The sequence below is a fragment of the Lissotriton vulgaris genome, chromosome 5 (assembly GCF_964263255.1).
Source record: "Lissotriton vulgaris chromosome 5, aLisVul1.2, whole genome shotgun sequence".
Classification (NCBI taxonomy): Eukaryota; Metazoa; Chordata; class Amphibia; order Caudata; family Salamandridae; genus Lissotriton; species Lissotriton vulgaris.
This window is the reverse complement of record NC_141693.1, coordinates 1,558,115,289-1,558,137,732: the sequence shown is the minus strand read 5'-3', so window position 1 is coordinate 1,558,137,732 and position 22,444 is coordinate 1,558,115,289. Positions and strand designations below refer to the sequence as shown.

Genomic DNA, 22,444 nt, shown 5'->3' with positions numbered 1-22,444 from the left:
CAATACCGGCTGCTCTATGCTGTAAATACGCGTAAATAGAGTACCTTTGAGAGGGAGTGTGTATACCACTAACATTCCAAGTTATGATGTTAGTACTAGTCATGAGGGCGGTGTGAATCTGACAAACAGCTTAAGTAGTTAAACTACAAGTGTGTTCACGCAGCAGCAGGTCTCTAGATAAGGCGCAACTCTACGGGGAAAAACAAACGTGTAACCAATAAGCAGTGTAATTTCATGGGAGCGAACCCAAGCAGAAGTCTATCCAAACAGCTGTGCCGACCTGTGGCAATTAACACGTGGGCAAAGATTGACTCTGAAAGGCTGTGTAGGGTATGAATGCCCCTGAGTGGCCCATCCCCGCATGAATAACATTATGAGGCAGCTTTACGCCGAGGCACCGTACATGCATGGCGAGACACAGGTATGAGACTTGAGATGCCGGGAGCAGGCATGAGGACTGACCACTCCAACGTGGAGTCAGCATCCCTGCAACACTTGGATAGTGATGCTATGGAGCCTGCCGATGGTGAAGATCTTGCAGGGTGGAGTGCAGTCGCCACTTTAAGTGCTCCTTGGCACTCAAACTTGTGATTGCTGCAATAGAGGCCCGGCCCTCCCAACAGGCCACGAGCAATGAGAGGAGGTATAGTGAGAGCTCGACAAGCCCCGGGAGTAGGCCTGCCGAACGACACTTTCTGTGCTGTCGTCAGAGCAGCTTTTAATTAGAACAAGGGAACCCAGGGCGCAGTAAGCTAAGGACCATGGGTAGATACTTATTTTCAAAAGACAGCGGTCCTTAGAGAGAAAGAGGATTGCAGCAATAAATATAGACTCAATAGACCTATATTAGTAGAAAATGCCCAGCCGGACAATTTAATTTCTAAATAAAAATAATATGAGACAAGGGAATGACGCACACAGTGCGATGGAAGTGGGACACCAGCCGATGTCCAACCAACACACTCGGGGAACAGACAAACAGGGGAGAATATTCAGGCAACAACAGGTTATCAATTAATGGAAATTACAGAAATGATAATCCACATTGTACACATATGCATGTTCAAATAATATTTAACTCTGCATTTAGTGTACTGATTGTCGACGACGTTTCGAACCACAATTATTATCGGTTCATCCTCAGGACAAGAAATAATTGCCTAAAGGGTTAGTAATTCAACTTGAGACCCTGAACATACATAAATTTGTTATACAATAAAGCAAGACATACAATTTACAGATTGAAGATCACGAGGGGGAACAAAAAGGTTGAAAACATGTCAGTAAGTAGTTCTCTTGTCAACAAGGCATAATTACTACCACACTAACTGCATGCCAGGGTGTTCACGATACATGCCATTGGCTAATGGTGACTTTTGAAGGATTTCAAATGTGTTTGCGTTGTACAATACAGTAGTGCGAGGGTGGCGGATGCAATTTGAAGTATATACATTTCAATAGTGACAAAATTTGTGATTTGGTGAAGGATTGGTCGAGGGTCATGAAAGTGAACACACCATGCAACCTGGTGAGGGAGGTGCGCCAGCTATAGGTGAGCAGCTTACCAGTCAGGTTATACTGAGGGTATATAGTCGTCAGAGCAGCGTCCACCAACAGAGCCTCGGCCTGATCAGCCTCTGGGCCTCCTGCCTCCCCGAATGTTCGAGCAGTACAGGTGAGGTTAAGGTGGACAGGGAAGTCAAGACCCGACCGGCCCTCGGGTACGCCCCTATGCCCGGTCATCTGCATTCATGACGCCGCAGAGGCCACACTACTATCGGGCGCCAAAGAGGACAGCTAAGGCCCAATATGACCCCTGCACTGTTTAGAAATGTCTGGCGGCAGCTTTCCAGGCAGTCGGGTGTCTCCTCGAAAGGCTCCATTGCAGCACATATGTGTACAAGGGGGCCTGGGCCCGACCGACCCCCGAACCCTCCCCCGCTCCTGCCGGCCACCAAGCTCCCGTTCCCCAAGCTCACCTTTGTACTCTTTACTCTGTAGAGGTAAAGCAGGCCTCCTAGGGTAGCCTCATACGTACTTGAAGGGGACTCAATGACAGGCCCCTTGGTCGGAGAGCAGAAGCTCCATCACAGCTACCTTGACTGCTCCCGCAACCCACCCCCTTAACATGCGATAGCCCTGTCCCGGCCCGCCATGTTGGTGCTGAGCTTCAACTGCCCTTGCTGGCTTCGTAGGGTGCCAAAATACAAAAGCCAGAGGGCAGAGGATCGAGTTGCACCGTCCGCAGGGTCAGCCAACGCACCGGTGAGTCACCAGGCTAGATCCACGACAGGCAGCTACTATGGGAACTCCGCCGTTAGAGTGTCTGCAGCGTCGAGGAGCCCCCCTCTGGGCACAGTGGGAGCTCCTCTGTATACTGACCCCCAAGCAGGTTCAGTCTGTAGGAGTTTTACTGTGCCGATGCTCAAGTTAACCGGGGGATGGGACACAGAGTGTTATCAGAATGCATCCGTCATCTAAGGTGCTTGGCCACGCCCCGAGCAAAGGTGACCTTGTTGCAATCATGGCTATGCACCAATGACACTTCAAAGATGATATATATTAAAACAGTGATATGGCTATATGAAATTGAAGGAAATTGCTAATGGTTTGCAGCTGTTTTATAGTCACTAGTCCTAAAAATTGTTTTCGAACGCAATTTCTTGTATAGAAGATCGCTCTACAAAAACATCATATTCACTGCAAAATATCTCAAAAGTAAGCATGTGTAGGTAAATATAGTCTGACTATACGTAACTTCAAATGCATATATGTTGGATATATTTATATAATATTTCATGTTAAGTAGATCTGATGGAATAGTAAATCTATGTGTAGTGTTGCAGTCCAGCCTTCCTCCGTCACGTGACTCACCGCAAGGCTTTGTCGGAGTGACGTGATGCGGACGGCCATTGTGATCGTGGCGCGAACGAGGAACAGACGGCTCTCCCTTTGAAGAGAGAATAAAGTGTTGACACCATCCAAGTGTCTTGTCTTCTTTTTAGGGGGGCATCTTTCAACACTATAGTAAGCGACGAGGCGGCAGACCCACGCAGCCGTTTCCAGCCATAGCTACGGAAGGGAGAAAGTTGATGTGAGAAGTTGGCCTAGTATATGATGTTCCCTATTCTAGTGAGCACCTTGCATCAGTCCAAATAACCCTTATGGTGATGGTTGTAAAGTCAACCTTATAGTCCAGCAATCCTAGGGGTAGCATGGACAGAGCAGTCTTAGGCTAAACTCAAGAGGGCATGTGAAGCCAGCTGTTTTACCATATGTAACCCCTTTAATACCAAATGAAAGGACACCACATAGGATATATATAAAATATGTATGCTATTTATTTCTAGACAATCCCTTTGAACTCTTTATGAGGTCAGAGGCACAAGCACAATACAAGATATTTAATTAAAATACAATAAGTTGCACAAAATACATTAGGGCCCTAGGGGCACGCTAAACCATATACTAAAATAGTGGTATAAGGACCACCACACGAAAAGTGAATAGGCCTAGAGCCTAGGGAATCACTGGGGCTACACTGTACTACCAAGAGTTAGGAAGAAGTAGGCCAACGGGATGCGTGTGCAGTGTCTAAACACACACACGAGTTACCATAGAGAATGAATGGGAACGTAAAAGATGGAAATTAGTTCTTTTAGGGCACTTCTGACTGGACTCGATGAAAGTTACTTGAAACCTAGACAGTTGGATAGTCAATACCCACAGGAGCACCGCAGTACTCCCATTACCTAACCCACAGGAAGCGGGTGCACAGGTGTCAAAGTGTGTCAGGTTTCGTCGCTGAATCCTATGGAGCCTTGAAGAAAGATGCTGCAGGCGACCAGGAGAGAAGTGTGCAGTTGGATCCAAGGGTGGATCGAGGATGAAGAGGACCTGAAAGTAGAGGGGACAGAGTCTCGGTCACTAGCCAGTGACCAGGAAGGAACCAGAAGCAACCAGGTGATGTTGTGAAGCTTGTCTCTGCAGCCACGTGGACCAGGAGGCGTCGACGATGACCAGGAGTCAGGCATGGACTGCCCCACGAAGGTTCTCGCTGTCGGCAGTTTCGGCTTCCGGATTAGAGTCAACAAGCCTTGGCAAAGGCAGCCCACACAGGAAACAAAGTTGGCTTCTTAATCAGACCAGCATGGTCTGATGGGCAGCTTCTTTTGAGGGTAGCAAGGGCCAGTCTTAAGCAACCAGACCAGCAGTGGAAATTCACAGTTTTGTCGCCAAGATGGCCACTAGCCAACGGGCAAGTGACCGGGCAGACGCGTCGAGCAGGAAAATGCAGAAGGGCCGCACGCAGAACTCGTGGAGGGTGCAGGGATGTTCTTCGGTGCAAATGATGCTCGGGGCTGGGGCTTCTCAATCCCCAATGCACAGCTTTGAGGGTGCCTCGGGTGCTGCACAATTAGCAAGTCACAGACTTTTCAAGATGGCCAGTCCCAAGTCTCTCGTCGCCTCCACGGGTCTCAGCTTTGCTGGGAATGTGGATTGGGCTGTTGGAAGTCTGGAAATCCGGTTCTTGTCAGGCTCTGTGCTCAGGCTCTGGTGGGAACGTCGACAAAGCAAGCCACGGATCGCTGGATGTTGCCTGTTTGCACAGGGTGGTCACTCCTTGACCACAAGGGAGATTCTTCAGTCTTCTATCTTCAGGTAGAATGTCGAAGGTCCAGAGTTTTGTTTCAAATTTCAGTCAAGATAAATCTAAAGTCTTGGGACTCAGCTCCTACCTATATACCAAATCTAGGGGCTGGATTACCTGCTAGGTCCCTCCTATGGGTGGGACCAGGGAAGGGGGTGGTTACACCCCTTTCCCTTTGTCCAGTTTCACGCCAGAGCTGAGGCTGGGAAGCCCCAGCACCGGTTTGAACTGGACTATGCATGGGACACCTTGTGTGCCCCAGGCAGTGTCTCATTTCTTTCAGCCTCCCTGCTCCAATACACAAGAGCCTGTCTGGGGTGGTGCTAGCATCTCCCAAGGCAGGAAACCTATTGTCCAAGCCTCCCTCGCTGGAAGGACTCCTAGCAGCAGGAGGTCAGACTTGTGTCTGTGGCAGCAGCATCCATTTTGTGATGCTGAGGCTCTGGTTAACTTTAACCGGGATTAGTAGGAACAACGTCTTTTCCCTCTAGAAGGGTCGAATGCTACCCCCTCGCCAGAACTGGCGAAGGGGTAGTATTCCAAACCAGAGTTAGCAGTTAACCGCGAGGTTCATAATGCACTGAAGAGTATATGGTATGACAATCTAGAACAGCTATAAGGACATGGTTCCGAAAGCTGCAGACAGGGTCAGGTCATGCTAGAGCACCATCTCACATAAAACCAAGCACCCTGCCTCCAGGATTGTTAAGGCCTGCCATAGGAGTGACTTATAGGTGTATATGTGTCTAGATATAAGGTTAGATATAGGTATACTATATCTAAGCAAGTGGTGATTACACAACCTTGCCAGAGCTGAGAGATCAGCCAGTTGTGTCAATGTGAGTGGCCAGCCAGAGGTGGCATAATACATGCTGCAGCCCCTGGTAGGCCTTGGATGCACCTATGCCCTGGGTACCTATAGTACACTGTACAGGGGCTCATAAGGGGACCCAATGTCCAATTGGAGATGTACCTAAAGTACATGGAGTCCATTTTACAGAGAGAGCAGATAGTTGGCCTGGTATCCTGCTAATCAGGGCCCCAGGCTAAGTCGAAAACCAGCTAAACACTAGGCAAAAAATCTGGGGTAACCATAGTCAGGTATCCACCTTCCTACAGTTGATACGGCGGGTGTGGCCTGTCCACAGCATCCATTACAGCAAATATTGCGGTGGTAGCAACCAGCCCTCACCATGTGAGGCCATAGGCGCGCACTTTGGCGTGTTTTACGCTATCCTCCCCCTCCTCCTTAATACACCAGCCTGCTCAAAAGGGCTGTGAGGTCAGCACGAATTTCCCCATGCACATGTGCATCACTGAGGACCTGCACAGCCCCAGGGGAAAATCCAGGTGCCAGTCTGCGCACTCCACATCCACACCTCAGGCAGCGAAATCACTGCAGCAAGCTAGCCAATACGAGAGCACCCTGTTCATAGTCCTGCATTGCCCCACTACACAGGGGCCATAGCGTACAGCACAACCCCTTTCAGACATCCCGGCTCTGACGTTCCCCTTTACAAGGCAGCAAGCATCAGCGTGTCCAACCCAGGTGCACACCTAACGACTACCATCCTCATCAAGGCGCACCGCCTCCCTCACCTCCCGCACTATGTGCACACAAACCCTCTCCTTAACTAATCCAGTCCCCTTCCTACCAAAACAGGGGAACAAGCCAGGAAATGGGGTGACTGGAAAGGGTATTTCCTGAACTACCTATCGGGCTCGAAGACGATGGAGAGGAGGCGTTCTCCAGTAAGCGCAGGAAGAAAATCCTACTGCATAACTTGGGACCAGAAGGCCTACGCGTCTACGACAACATGCTGAAGAAACCTAGAGTCATTGCCACCGTCTTCCAACATGCCTTGGAAGACTAAGACAACCATTATCAGCCACTCATTTGCACAGCCATCGACTGGTATAATTATTTCCAGCCAAACAGATAGAGTTGGAAACAGTAGAGGACTACATGGCAGCCCTCAAGAAGCACGCCATGAATTGCAAGTTTGGGACCCTGCACGATTACCTCATACGGGACCAAATCATAATGCACACCACACACACAAGCGTCCAAGAGAAGCTGTGGGTCAGTGGTCCCTGAGATCATCGCAATAGTCAAGAGAGCAGAGTTGTCCAAGCGGTGTGCACTCGCTGCCACGGGCAGACCAAACCGATCAAGATTGCATGGAAGACCAAGCCCTGGGCATCAGCGGCATCACCGCGAAAAAGTCGCCCTGCCTGTTACTAATTAGGGGTGTACAGATTGCCATAGTGGCAAACTCCGGTTCTCCATACACGATCATCCAAAAAAACCTATGGGACAAGGACTTTGCCCACTTGGGGGGAACCACCTTCACCCCACAGACGCCCACCCCATCACCTACACAGGAGAGAAAATCCACATGGTAGGGTTCCAGCAGCTCGGTTTCGAATTCAAAGGCAAGACCACGACAGGAAAATTGTATGTCGCACAAAAGGCACCATCCGTCCTTGGGTGGGCGGACCAAGGGGCACTGGGCATACACTTAACCCAGGCGGTGTCACAAGGGCTCATGATGGATGACCCATCCATGCCAGCCTCGTTGAAAGCGGAGTTCCCAGAGGTTTTCAGAGACCACATCAGGAAGATGTCAAAGTTCACCCATAAGATCATGCTCAAGGAAGGAGCTGTGCCACTGTCCCACAAAATCAGGAATATCCCATTTAACTGCAGGGAGGCAGTACAACTGGAACTGAAACGGTTGGAGGACAGCAGCATCACTGAACCAATAGAATGCGCCAATTGGCTAGCGTCCTTAGTAGTGGCGCAGAAACAGAGTGGGAAAATACGTCTTTGCATTGACCTCCGAGAACTGAATAAAAACGTAATCGTTGACAAGTTCCCATTGTCCAAAATAAACAAAATGCTGGCCCAGACCAAGGGAGTAAAATGTTTCTCTACCATGCACCTCAAAGTCGCGTACCACCAACTGTCACTCCATCCACCATGCGGGAAGCTCACCTTATTCATCACACCCTTCGGCTTCTATAGATTCCGGCGTCTGCCTTTGGGCCTAGCATCCGCTGCGTCTGTCTTCCAAAAGCACATGCACACACTATTCAAAGACGTCCATGGAGTCCTATACTTCCAGGACAACTTCCTAGTCATGGGGAAGACCAAGGCTGAGCACGACAACATTCTGCACACTGTACTGCGCATGCTGGCAGCCAACGGCCTCATGACGGAGCTCGAGAAGTGCAAGTTTGGCTTACGCAAGGTGACCTATCTGGGGCACGAGATCAGCGACACGGGCATCTTCTCAAAAACAGCCAACGTGGAAGCCATCATGTCTGCTCCCACCCCAAAGAACAAAGACGATGTCCGCTCATTTCTGGGACTGGTGGAATTTTACAATAACTTAGTCAGGAACTTCGTCACCAAAACGCACAGCCTATGTCAACTGCTGAAAGAAAAGAATACCTTTTCCTGGACTAAAGAATCTGAAGCAGAATTCGCATCCATCAAAAGAGATATTTGCGGGGAGATTCCCTTGCACGGATTTGACGGCTCCACGCTCAGCATCCTTACCACGGACGCCAGTGACAAAGGGTTGGGGGCAGTCCTCTCCTAGAGAGCAGCTGATAGCACGGAAACCACCGTGGGGTTTGCCTTGCGATCCCTCACCCCCAGTGAAGAGAAGTTTAGCGTGATTGAAAAAGAGATGCTAGCGTCCGTCTGAGCGAAGGAAAAATGTCGACAATACCTGTGGGGGTCAAGATTCACGCTTCAAACGGACCACAAACCCCCGATTTAAGGCCACACATCCAGCGGCAACGTGGCGGCCACCCCAAGCATTGCAAAAATTACACTGCGTCTCTTGGACTTTTTTTAGGATGTCAAATACATCCCAGGTCCAAAGAACAGGGTAGCGGAGTTCCCCAGCAGGGCGGCAGCCTTGGAAGGGCAGTCCCACAGTCTGATGGGACGAGTACAGCGTTGCATTCATAACGGATCACAAACACACCATCAGTGCCCAGGACTGGGCAGCAGCCTATGCACAGGATGCAGAACTCTCACAGGTCAAACTGTACGTTAGTCAAGGCTGACCAGAAAAGAAGCACACAAGGGGCAACCTCAGGAAATACTGGGAGGTCCGTGACGAACTCTCCATTAGCGACAACACCATATTCCTGCTGCGAGGCAACAGAGTTGTGCCCCCAAATGGGTTGGTGGATCGCATACACCACATTACACATGAAGGCCACCTGGGCATCGTAAAAGCGAAAAGGAGAATGAAACTACTGTACTGGTGGCCAGCCATGGACAACCAAGTGGAGAGATTTGTGAGAGCCTGCGAGTATTGTGCCAGAGCTGACAAACACTCACCACAATGAGACCCCCATGTGGGAGTTCAACACCCCCAACAACTCCTGGGAGGAGTTATCCGTTGACATTGTGGGCCCATCCTGGATTTCTGGGGAACGCCCAAGCACCTCATCGTATTAGTGGACCAATATTCGAAGTGGCTGGAGGTCAAAATATGTGAATCAGTGGACTCCGGCACTGTCATATTCATCCTCACTAATACCTTCCTGAGGGAAGGCATTCCCAAAACAAATCAGTAGTGACAACGGACCCCAGTTTACATCAGAAAAATGGACAGCCTCTACTACCCGACACGGTATTCAAATCAAACACACCCCCGTCAACCACCCAGCCAGCAATGGCCAGGTAGAACGCTTTAACCGTGAGATCCTCGGCTCGGTTTAGGTGGCCATCAGTGCCCGCAAGACTTGGGAGACCGAAGTCAGGAGCACAGTGTGGGCGTATCGCATCACGCCCACCCTCACTGGCTACAGCCCATTTAAAATCCTAAGAGGCAGAGAACCTTTCACCAGAGACAATACAGCCTGGATGAACATGCGACTCCAGAGCAAATGGTCCCCGGTAGTCGTCCAGAGCAACATAGAAAAAGCCCAGTGCATCTACAAGGCCAACTAAGACAAGAGACACAATGTGTGTGATGTCACACTGGCAGAGGGTGACTGGGTCAGAGTCAAACAGGGCCTCCCAGGAAAAAACTGAGACAGGAACTTCAGTGAGCCCCTACGATTGGTAGACCTGTACACACGCTCGGCCTTGTTGAGTGACGGCAAGGTGAGGTCACAATCCAGAATGGCCAAGTGCAACAAAATCCTTGATTGGGGTGTGGACAGTAACAACACATACACCAGCGATCTTGAAGGAGAGACAAATAGGGCCAAAGAGGATGAAGCACCGACCACAGAACCCGAGAGAGAAGACAGTGGTATTGCTAATATGAGTGAGACCTGTACCTCGGCAACTGCCGATGTACTGGCAGCAAATCGGCAAACACCGTGTCCCCCAAGCCAGGACACAGACAGTGCTGGTACCTCGTAAGAAACTCATGATACTCAAGAAAGAGGCCACGAGGAGAGAACAAGGACGGCCGGATCCATTGGAGGAAGGGCGCAGGGGATCCATGTACCCATCAGGCACACCCGCAAAGGCCGAACAGTGAAGCTTCCGAAACCGTTCAGTGAATTCCACTTGTGAATCCTTTTCTTTCTCACTCTCCCCCTGTCTACTGGCTCTCCGGTTTTTGTTCATGTTTTCATTGTTGTTAAGGGGGAGGATGTGTAGTGTCGCGGTCCAGCCTTCTGCCATCACGTGACTCACCGCAAGGCTTTGTGGGAATGATGTGACGCAGACGGCCATTGTGATCGAGGCGTGAAAGAGGAACGGACGGCTCTTCCTTTGAAGAGAGAATAAAGGGTTAATACCTTCCAAGTGTCCTGTCCTCTTTCCAGGGGGGCAACTTTCAACACTACACTATGCATACCTATATATACAGACTCGCCTTCAGATCATTGAAACAGGTGTTAACAAGGGGAAATGTTTTCATTTCTCTAAACCCTCATTATAGCATGCATGCTGCAATCAAGCACACATACAACACTTGGGATCCTTCTGAGTTTCTTTAGGTATAGGAACTTGCACTAGAGGCGTGTGCATGTTCTCCATCCAGGCTGTGCAATACAGCCGGGTGGAGAAAATGCTAAGTTTGCATGACTCTTTTGCCGGCCCAAGACTGCCGTACAAAAAGGGGTGGTGATGGACGGAGCATCTGAATCAAACACTCACACCCAGTCAAAAGATCTGGGTTTAATCCATCACCGTTCTTTAGCCCACTCTGCCACCCCAGTTCAGACATGGCTATATGCAAATCAGTCTGACCCTGTGCCTCATGGGAACAGTCCAGCCCGAACTGCCAAGCCATGTCTTCCCTGGACCGGAAACAAGCTTCCGAGGACCGGTTTCTGGCATTTCAGCCGTCTTCAGCCCGGGTTGCTTGAATCCAGTGGCAAAGTGAGCAAAGGACTCACGTCTGAGCATACCCTGCCACACTTATGGTGGACAAAAGCGGTACAAAAGGGGGTGGTGATGGACGGAGCATCTGAATCAATCAAACACTCACACCCAGTCAAAAGATCTGGGTTTAATCCATCACAGTTCTTTAGCCCACTCTGCCACCCCAGTTCAGACATGGCTATATGCAAATCAGTCGGACCCTGTGCCTCATGGGAACAGTCCAGCCCGAACTGCCAAGCCTTGTCTTCCCTGGACCGGAAACAAGCTTGCTCACTTTGCCACTGGATTCAAGCAAGCCGGGCTGAAGACGGCTGAAATGCCAGAAACCGGTCCTCGGAAGCTTGTTTCCGGTCCAGGGAAGACATGGCTTGGCAGTTCGGGCTGGACTGTTCCCATGAGGCACAGGGTCAGACTGATTTGCATATAGCATATAGCCATGTGTGAGTGTTTGATTGATTCAGATGCTCTGTCCATCACCACCCCCTTTTGTACCGCTTTTGGCCGGCCCAAGACTGCCGGCCAAACCGTCACGTGCACTTAAGAGATTGCACACCACTCCACTGACGTCAAATCCTATGCTAGTCAGCACATACTTACCTCTGCATCACAGTGCAGGGCTGTGCATCATGCAAGGCAGCCCTGTTTGAGTGCCATCGCAAGGAATGACACCTGCAGCAGGTCAGTCTTAGTGGGTATGGCTCTGCTCTCTGTTTTCCCCTTGCACAAAGCAAAGCTGCAAATTTGGTTGCTGTGCTGCATTGTATGAAAAACTAGTAAATCTGGCTCATTGTTGTAGGTTGTTGTAGTAAATGCAACATCATTGCCGAGGGTGGTAGTGCCCTCCACCCTCGGCACTACTGAACCAATACTGTCCCTAGGGAACAGCGTGAAAGGGCTGTAGCGTCCAGCTTAATATTTCACTAGAGAATAATGTCCATCAAACAATGTGTCAGAACCCGATAAGAATATAAAGTAGGAACAAGTAATTATTTTCGAATATTTTTTCAGAGAACACTGTCCTTATAATAATGTTCGAGAAGGCCATAACACTTTGGAACTTATTCTGCGTGAGCTAGACTTGTTAATCACAATTTTTGAAGATCACTTTTTTTTTTAAACAGATTTTATTCAGTTTGACATTCTGAGACCATACGCATCATACGTGTGATCGCATAATATACGGCAAGCTTACAAAGTCCAATCGATGATTGTGGACACAATATAACATTGTCTCGCCTCACATTGGTTAATCTACTCCATCTCCATTTTCAGCGTGCGGAGTACAGCCTTTCTTGGGTAGAGAATCATAACTTCGTTGACATGAGGCATACGCCCGCGGGTCTCAATCAGATTGCTACCCACTCATACAAGGCACTGTCGTCTTCCATTCATCGGATCAGACAAATCAACCACCCCTCAACTGGAACCACCCTCACTTGGTCCCTCCCCCCCTTCTCCCAGCCCCTCCCCCACTCCCCTCAGACATGCCGCTTCCCTAACATCATGCATGTTACTCAGAATGTATTCCGCACACTCCAATTGAGTCCTGTGTCAGTAGCCCATGTCCCACCCGGGAGGATGCGCCCGCTCAAGTGACCTATCCACCCACCTGCTTGTTCACCCCACTATCTGTGGCGAAGGTACCATGTAGCCAAGGGTGTGTGCAAGGCCAGAAGGATCAGTCCTCATCGTCAATCGGGTCCTTAAGCAGATCTGTCAGCGCCACCCAGGCTCTCGCTGTTTCCCATAGTTTGTCATTGTCAGTTCTTTGTTCTAGTTGGAGCCGGAGGGTCCCCTCGCAGTTCTCCCACTTGATAAAGTCTGAGCCAGCGCGCCGCACTGGGGGCTGTGACCGCCTTCCAATGGCTAGTGATTTCGCGCTTGGCTAGGACCAACCCCAAATCCAGGAACCTGCTGGTGGTTTTGTTGCGGGCAGTGTGGGAAAACCAGTGCAGCAGGCACACAGCTGGAGTATTTTGCAGGTCCCTCTCCGTTACCTCTGTCAATTTGGCCATTATCTCTCCCCAGTACCCCTGGAGCAGTGGACAATCCCAGCACATGTGCGTCTTCCAGTCTGCATCGTGGACAGGCCACGTGGGAGCCAAAGAACTCCTTAAGTTTGGAAGGAGTGAGGTACGCCCGATGAAACACGTAGAATTGGATGAGCTGGAATCTTGGGTTCGGGAACACTTCCATGACCGTTCCATCAGCATTTCCCAAGGTTTATGCTCTATAGGCATTCCCAGGTCAGCCTCCCATTTAGTACGCAATCCCTCTAGTGGAGTCCTCAAGCCCTGCGTCAATCTTTGATACAAGCACGTGACCGCCTTAACCATCCCCATGGAGGTGACCACATATTGGCAAGGAAGGAAGACCCGTGGTTCCTCTAATCCTTTCTTCCAATGTTTGCGCACAGCTGCCGTCACGGCCCTCGTGCATAAAAAAGGCCTGAGCAGGCAGTTCATGTCTGTCCATAAGATCTTGAAATGGTAGAAGTGTACCATCTTCGTATAGATCCCCAACGGTGGAGATCCCAAACTCCTCCCATTCATGTAGTCGCTGCCAATCCCTGCAGAACCATATCGGAATCTCGGGCGAATATCCCGGACTCCCTTTATAGCGTCGTAGGGCCCTATTCCAGCAGAGCCTCAGGACCCAGGACTCCCTGGACACCGCCCTCTCCTGCACCGGAAGGCGTAGGAGAATCCGAGTCAGGTGGCGTGACTCTATATCCCGGCCTCTCTGAGCTATCTCTAGGCCTAGTTTCCCTGCCAACGTTTGAGTGAACCACTGGAACTGGCCGCATGGTAGTAAGCCTCAAAATCAGGCGCTGCAAAGCCCCCTTCCTGTCTTGGGCGCATCATGGTAGGCAGTGCCACTCTACGCCTTCCTGAACCCCATAGGAAGATCAAGACCATGGAGTTGAGTTGGGCGAAGTACTTCCCCGCTGTCTAAAGCGGCAAAGTAACAAAATAATAAAGTAATCGTGGGAGAGTTATCATTTTTAGTAGTGCCACTCGTCCCGCAACTGCCAAAAGGTAAAGACCCCCAGAAGTCCAGGTTATTCTTGGTATTTTGCATCGCTCGGCCTATGTTACCCTCAAATAAATCAGCTGCTTCATGGTAAATTCTAACCCCCAAGTATGGTAAGCAACTGCCTTCCCATCTCACGTCAAGCCCCTCAAGGGGATCATCACGGTCTCCACGCATTGGGAACAGACAGGTCTTGGCCCAGTTAACCCTGAGCCCAGTGACTCGCCCCAGTCTCTCTAGCAATTCCTGGGCTCCACGGAGCGCATCAGTATTATTGGCAAGGAACATCAGCAAATCGTCAGCGTATTGGGCAATATAGTGCATCCGACCCATCATCTCTAGGCCCCTGTAGTGTTCCCCTGTCTGTGCTCGCGCCGCTAGTAGCTCCATTGCCAGAGCGAACAGGATAGGAGACAGTGGGCAGCCCTGCCTCGTCCCCCTGCCCACAGCACACGCGGCCGAGATCGCCCCCCCCGTCCGAACCCTAGCAGTCGAGCAGGAGTAAAGACTCTGTGTCCATTCCACAAACCCCTCACCCAAGCCGAAGGCCCTCAAAACCCGAAACAGGTACGGCCACTATGGGCTATCATAAGCCTTTTCAATGTCTATGGATAGCACACACGCCTTGTCGCCTCCAGCAGCCGATTCATGTAGCAGCTGACATAGACTCCGAATATTTACTGCAGTGTTCCGGGTGGGGATGAACCCAGATTGGTCTCCATGCACCAGAGTCATCATGTGCCCCATCAGGCAATTGGCCAATATCCACTCAGGACCTTAAAATCAATATTTAACATCGCAAGGGGGCAATACGCTGTTCTGTCCCACTCCGGTTTTGACGGCTTAAGGAGCGGCACAATCACTACCTCCCTTGTTGAGGTGGGCAGATAGCACACCTCTTTTGATCGGTTAAAGAGAGACACCAGCCGTGGGGTCAGCACGTCGATATACAGGACGTAAAACTCCAACGGCAGCCTGTCAGTGCCTTGGGTTTTGTTGTTAGCCATGCACTTGAGGGCTCCCCAGACCTCACCCACTTCCACCGGTCGGCCCAAGCTTTCTGCCTCTTCTGCTTCAATCTGAGGTAATTCTATATCTAGGAAATCCCCTTCTTCCAGTTCCCTGGGGTCCAGCGCGCTACAATAAAGGGCGGAATAGTAATCTAGGAACTGCGTGCTAATGGCCTGCTGCCGAAAGTGGGACGTCCCCCTCTCGTCTCATATTTTGAGGACCGGCGTGCCCCTGCAGGCAGGATTCGCCAGCCAGGCTAGGAGCGCCACTGACTTATCGCGCTCTGCGTGTGCCCGCACCATATAGGCCCTGTAATCAAAGCACCTCAATCTCTCCACTTTTGTAGCCTGCTCTTCCTTCGCCCCCCTTGTATGTCCTCCCGTCCCGGCTCTCCCGTTCCTTCTCCCGAAGCCGTTGCTCTGCCCGCTGTACCTCACTCAGTAGAGTTCTGCGAATTCCCACTGCCTCTCCAATGCACCGCCCGCGTATCACCGCTTTGAACGCATCCCATTCATTGTGCAGACTGGAAGAGGTGCCCATGTTGTGTTGGAAATAGTCCTCTACGGCAGTACCTATTGTGGTTCGGAAGACCTGATCTTCCAAGGCCTCTGGCCGGAGAGGCCATTTAGGAATCGCCGTCCTAACCCAAACCCAGTTCAGGGCCACCAATTGGGGGTTGTGATCAGAGGTCGTCCTAGCCAGATATTCACTCATCGTAATCATTATATGAACATCAGGGGAGCAGAAAACCGCATCCAGCCTGACATGCAGTTCATGGACTGCGGAAAAGTAAGAGTAGTCACGCTCTCTGGGATGATGGGTCCTCCAGGTATCTGTAAGCCCCCAACTCTGCTGCCAGTCCCGCCAGACTTCTGCTATTCTACGGGTAGGGGCGTCAGGGAGTGGTGGATGGGAACAGTCCAGGTCTATGTCCCTCACACAATTAAAATCCCCCCCTAGTAGCACAGGGCCCTTTAGTACCCCTGCCAGTTTCTGCAAGAGCTGCGTGAAAAAGGTGGGCTGAACAACATTGGGGGAGTATATGCTTCCAGGGTAATGTCCCGCCCATCTAGTCGCCCCGTGACCATAGTAAACGTGCCCTCAGGGTCAATCACCTGCCTCACACATTGAAATGGCACGCCTCTCACCCAGACCAATGTTCCCCTGGCATAAGCTGAGTAAGTGGTGTGAAAGACCTGCCCTCTCCAGCGGCGTTGTCGCGCCATCCCGTCCGCTTTCGTCAAGTGAGTTTCCTGAAGTAATGCGATCTGCACTCCCCTCCGTACTAAGTAGGCGTGCATTTTGTGTCTCCGATACATAGTATGCATCCCCGTACATTCCAAGTCATAACGTTATGGCCTATGGAGGTGCCCATGGATCTGCTGCATGCACACACTTACCTAAACCCCCCCCCCTAGCAACATGTTTGACCCTCCCCCATCCCACCCAACATATAAACGTCTCCCAACTCCCGCTCCCCAGGACAGGCACACAAGAACAGGTCCCGTCCAAACAAAACTGCTCAAAGCCATAACTGCAACTAGGAGGGAACTTATCACAATTTTTGAAGATCACTTTACACAGTTTTACACTCACCTATCACAGATATCGACACTTCGCTACTTTCCATGGAACTGAATTTGGTAGATGTTTCTATCCAGTATGCACAAGTGTACGATGCTCCAACACTCAGGTTTAAAGTAGATATCTTTTGTATACTTCTATCCCATGATAGCTCTTCATGTGACTTTCCTTCAACTTTCTTGAAGTACCTGAATCCACTGGGTTTGTAAGGAGCTGGAGCAGAACATGTTATATTCACAGACTCCCCTCTGATGTACACTAGATAGCTGGGGATGAGAGAGATGGACGGAGCTTCCAAGAAATCTGAAAACCGCAAAGAGAAAATAACAATTAGGTGGGACCATTCCTCCTAAGCAAACCCTCATGAGTTGAATACCAGAGTATCATGGGAAAAATATAGGGCTACAAAAATATTGTAGTAAAACTATTGACTGCTAAATGATTGTCAAAGTAAATATATATATATATATATATATATATATATATATACACACACACATACATATACATATACATGTGACCAAGGCCTGTGAGAGGCCGAAACGTTATGCTGCTGTGTGTTGCAGAATAAAATAACAACTCACGGAATACCTGGGTCTGCTGTTTTCTTGAGGTAGCGTGGCTGCACGATGCTCCGAGTGCCTTGCTGAGAACCCGTGTGGATACATATACATATACGTATACATACATATGTGTGTATAGCTCCACATCTCCTTACATTGTAGAAATGACTCCATATTTTAAACCAAGAAAAGTTGCTTCCAAACTCATATCTCGAATGTACTGATAATTCCTCAGTTATATGAAGACTGTGAGGTACAATGGAATGATGAACTCTATTCTTCATAATTTCTGAAAATTGGTTACCACCAGATATTTTTGTTTCTGTCCATCATGAAAAAGTTCATCCATTCTGGGTTCCCAATGTGGACATCCCAGAAATGTTGGGAAACTGAGTACGTGGCTTGTAAGTGTTCCTTTTTGCGCTGTCTCACCTGAAAGAAAGTACTCCCAACATATTGTTTTTGGCGGGGACATTCAAATATATATTTGGCACAATCAGAGGTTCTGTGAGTCCCTTAGTGGTTTTCAATTTTTTTCCTAAATGTAAGTGAATACACTGGCACTATTTCTGCAAGCTATGCATGGTAAAGAGATACCACTTGTTGGTACTGCAGTACCGGTGCCACCCTGCCCGCTTAAAAGACCTTTTGGAATTTTTTCCATGACTTGGGGATTGAATTCCTGAGTCCTGTAATGGAGGCCGCAACATTTTTTTTGTGTTGCAGCCAGCAAATCAACTCATTTAGTGCTGTGGTACCAACAAAACTCCCTCAGCCAATCAGAATGACCTGTTGTTTACATTTTTGACATTGCAAGAGTCCTGCCCAACTCCTGTGGCACCAACCATGCAGATTTACATAACCTTTTTTGAGGGTTAACCACTACATGCCTAAAACAAGTCCCTTTCTTAAACTAATATAACAAAAATAGCTGAACGGATTTACATTAAAATCTCAAAAAAAGCACACTTTCTGAGTAAAAGTCTAACCACGTTTTCCCAAATTTGGTGTAATTATGTTCAACCATTTTTTCTGTATTGGGCAACAAAAATCGTACTTTTGGGACTGTCCCAGCTTCACGGATTGGCACAGAACTTTTCAGTTCAGTTCATAAACTTTATTCGGATAAACATTTGTATCCATAAAAGTACAAAATAGTAGAAAGAAATGTAAGTGACAAAAGAAGAGTAACAATAAATGCTAATAAAGATTTACAGTTATAAAACACAATGTTACAGGTTCAAGGTTGTAAATAAAACAGAAAATTCATTATCAGCAATTATAAGTTTATCCATTCATGACTTAAAAATTCAAGGGTTGAGCGTTGTCTTAGGTGCCCGAGTAGCAATTCTCAGAAATGTACTTATGCGAAAAACAAGCTCTTCATCGGTCGAGGCAAGCATACTTAAAAAGGCAGAATCCAAGCTAATAGGCCTGCTCCTATTAAAAAAGGGTAAAGAAGCCCCCTGCTGTATTTCATGTAAAATGTACAGAAAAACAAAAAATGTAAGGTTGATTGGCCACTCACACAGTCACATGGACATGGTACTAAATCAAGTTTCGAATGCTAGCCAAGAGGAAAACACAACGTAAATGCAACTGTCCCTGCTCTCAAGCAGAATAGAAGGATCCTTTCCCAGTAACTCATGGGTAAAATAAGATATTTTGGTAAAGGGTAGCAGTGCCGCTCAAGAGACATATAACTAGAAACAAAGGGTTTCTTCGATTCCAGCGCAAATCTTTCTGTGCTATATGACAAATAGAGGGCGCTTCTGAGTTCTTTTTTATGCAGTGTTTCGACTTTGCTGGGATTTAAGAAGATACAGCCTTTATTAATGCTGAATAAACTTTGATATACTCCAGATAGCCAGGGAATATCCATCCCCTTCTCACACTTCAAACAATCGGTAATAATGTCTCTAGTTAGAGTCGCTGCCTTGTTCTTCCAGACCGATAACCAGAAAAGAGCTGGGTGAGCACGTATAAAATCAGTTATATAATTTAAGTTTAATTCTTTGTGGCAAATATATTGTGGGGTGGAGATTGGGATACCTAATAGTTTCCTACAGAATCTGTATAATTCCTGCTGAATGCAGGAACGGTTTGCAGTACCCCAAATCTCGGCTCCATAAGTGCCCACTGGAACACATTGTAGTTGAATTTTTTTTTAAATATCTAAAATGGCACCTGTGTTCTTTGGACTGGGAAAACTGAAAATGGAATTGATAGTCTTTGAGAACTTGCTCCTGGAATGGGTAAAATGCTCAGTCCAGGAACCGTTCGCAGCAAAAAGCACCCCAAGGTAGGGGAATTTACAGGTGCTTATCAATTTTTGACTACCAACAGCAATAGAGCTGAACTGGCGTTTGAGGGATATAGGACACTAAAAATGATTTATTAAAATTAACTCTTAGGTCCAGACTATCCATGTATTTAACAAAGGACTACTAGAATGCTCAGAGAATTTGGGGTGCGGCATATAAGAACTGCATCATCTACCTATAATAGCACAGGAAGAGGTTTCCCATTAATCATAGGGACGTCTTGGGTCATGGATACTAATGATTTGTTCAATCCATTAATATAGATGAGAGAGAGAAGGGGGCCAAGACACATCCCTGCCTGACCCCCCCCTGCTGACCTTAATGGGTCCTGAAACCTCTCCACCTATGCCAATCCTCACTTGTGCCCGCAGGTCTTTGTTGAGATATGCCAGGAAATGGACCAAAGGCTCATCCAGACCATAGGCCAACAGCTTTGACCTATTAACAAGACAAGGTCAAAAGCTGAGCACAAATCCATAAAGGCCAAATAGACTGGAGAGTTCCGTGCAATGGTGTCTTTCCCAATTACACAGCTATGGTTGAGACATTGTTCGTTAGTGCCGACCTTACTGCGGAAGCCTAGCTGGCAGGGCTCTAAAATACTACATTCCTCTGACTATTCCAGGATCTTATTATATAAGACTCTGCCCAATATGTAAAGGGTATTATCGATCAATGAAATAGACCTATAATTACTGGATTGCGACAATCCCCCTTTTTAAATATTGGGACAATAATACTCTTGGCCCAGGTGTCAGGTAACGGAGCGTACATTAGGTTATTGAAGACGTACAGAAGAAGCAGTGCCCAAAAAACCGGTATCCATTTAATCTATTGGTAGCCCATAAGGGTCAGGGGCCTTATTTTCAAAGCTCTGGTGAATAGCTTCTTAACACTTTGGAGAGTGTTATCTGAATACTGGTAAATGAACCATGTTCATACTGGTCGGTCTCCGATAGGGGGGTAGATTTTAGAAAAGTGGGTTTCCCAGAATTGGCTGGAAATAGTGCAGCTAATGGGAGTTAATAACTGTCCCATACATCAGAGATCCCTTACAGCAGACCAAAATGGTTTACCCTTTTTATCAGTTGCAACCTGAGATAGGGTTTCCCAATAGTCCCTTAGGAGTTCTCCCTTGCGATTGTTAACTGCTGTGTTGTACTTCTGCCTGGCCAGTTTCACATCTGCAGCACACCTAGGTTCAATTCACAACACCCTATGCAAATTCCTATTAGCCAGTGAACATTCATCGTCAAACCATCAAGGGCCCTGCTTTCTCAGAGATGCAGGCTTCGACAGAAGGGTTTTAACAGCCAGACAGAGTTAGAAAAATCATGGACTACCTCTGGATGCAGGGTTTGAAATGACAAACAGGAATTAATGAGGGGTAAGTTGTCCTTAACTAGTGACTTAAACAAATCACCATTGTCAGTGCCCCTCCAAATTAATCTTAAATTGTCAGCCAATGGGGTTAAATCTCTGGCCCCGCATTCAGATGAAAATGCAGGTTGTGAAGCCAATCTCAATGCTATTTTAATAGGGTTGTGATCCCCATGGATAGTAGCAACAACCACTGCGGTAATTAAGTAAGGGAGAGATAAAAGCAAAATCTATTGTGGACGAGTAGCCCTTGCCTCTAAATGTCGGATGGTGATAAATAGTCACGTGTAACATACCCATCTGATCCATGACATTAGCCAGGTTATGGGACCTCAAAAACACTGCCAGCTTTACACCCCTACGGGAAGGAGGACCTAAATGATATGGCGTATCATTAAGTTTTGCATTAAAATCTCCTCCTAGAATAATCCCAATAGTATTGCCCGAATATTGCTGATGGTCTAAAATAGAGATAAAATCAAAAAGCTCAATACAATTCTTGTTGGGAATGGAAAAGAAATCATTATTATAAAAAATTTACCAAATAAAAGGAATCTCTTCTTTTGTAACGTAAAATTTGAAAGTTACAACTGTTGGTTGGAAGTATCTTAAAACTACCTCCAGCTGCTACATTAAGCCCAATAAAAAGGCCCCCTGATGGTCGGCTCAATTTATGGCGAGATGCCGCTACGCTGATGCAATGAAACCCCTTGATGTGCAAGTCGTGTGTGGCCCAAGTCTTCTGAAACATTACTATGTCTTGTTCTTTAACCAAGCTCAGCCAATCCTGGTCGTCAAGCTTAGACTGTAACCCTGATACATACCAACTGAGAATGTTCAAATCTGCTCCTCTGTTAGCTCTAGTTGGGAATTGATTGTCATTATCATTATCGGTTGTTACTATGATTTTAGGGAAATCCTCCAAATGATGCTGCTGGGCAACCATCAGTGGTGGTTGTCAATCCTGTGCGTGTATACTAGAAAGTGCGTTGAACCTATTGGTTATCAAAGGCAAGACGCGGGCATCCCTGGAGGGTGTAGAGGGTGGCTTATAAAAATAACCTAATGGGAGCGCACTAATGTGGGTGTTTTGCTTGGGGGATTGCTCAAAGGTACTCAGTAAACGGAGAACCGTATGGGGTCGGCGGAAATTAAGGACAACACAATCGCCATTTATGTCCATGGCAGAATGACCAACCCACCCTACTCTTCTGGCCATAAGGATGTCGTTCATGTTGGAGGGATGGAACCCCTTGTGTTTGCAAAGCCAGTCTACGGACTTGTTGCGCAAATCTGCCCAGGATTCCCTTTGATCTCCAACTAATTCGGGAAACCCAGCCAAAACTAACACATAGGGACAGGAGGTAGGGTGTAAACTTAGCACGTCAGTATTTCGTCTCAAGCAGGCGTTCCTAGGACAATTGGGAATATCCCTGTTTAAACTTATATCACTTGCAGGGGCGATGGGATGTGGGTGAGTGACGGCTTCTTCCTAAGGCTAGGTTTGAATTATCTGTATTTTCTAAAG

General features: G+C 48.1%; 1 protein-coding gene across 1 annotated transcript in view; it reads right to left on the bottom strand.

The window, feature by feature from the left end:
* The window catches only part of LOC147715147 (Fc receptor-like protein 5), a 515,196-nt gene that overhangs the window by 322,680 nt on the left and 170,072 nt on the right, over positions 1-22,444 (bottom strand). Inside the window, exon 5 of the mRNA XM_086919770.1 lies at positions 16,662-16,952. Coding sequence (XP_086775896.1) covers positions 16,662-16,952 — 291 coding nt within the window. The remainder of the gene's footprint in view (positions 1-16,661; positions 16,953-22,444) is intronic.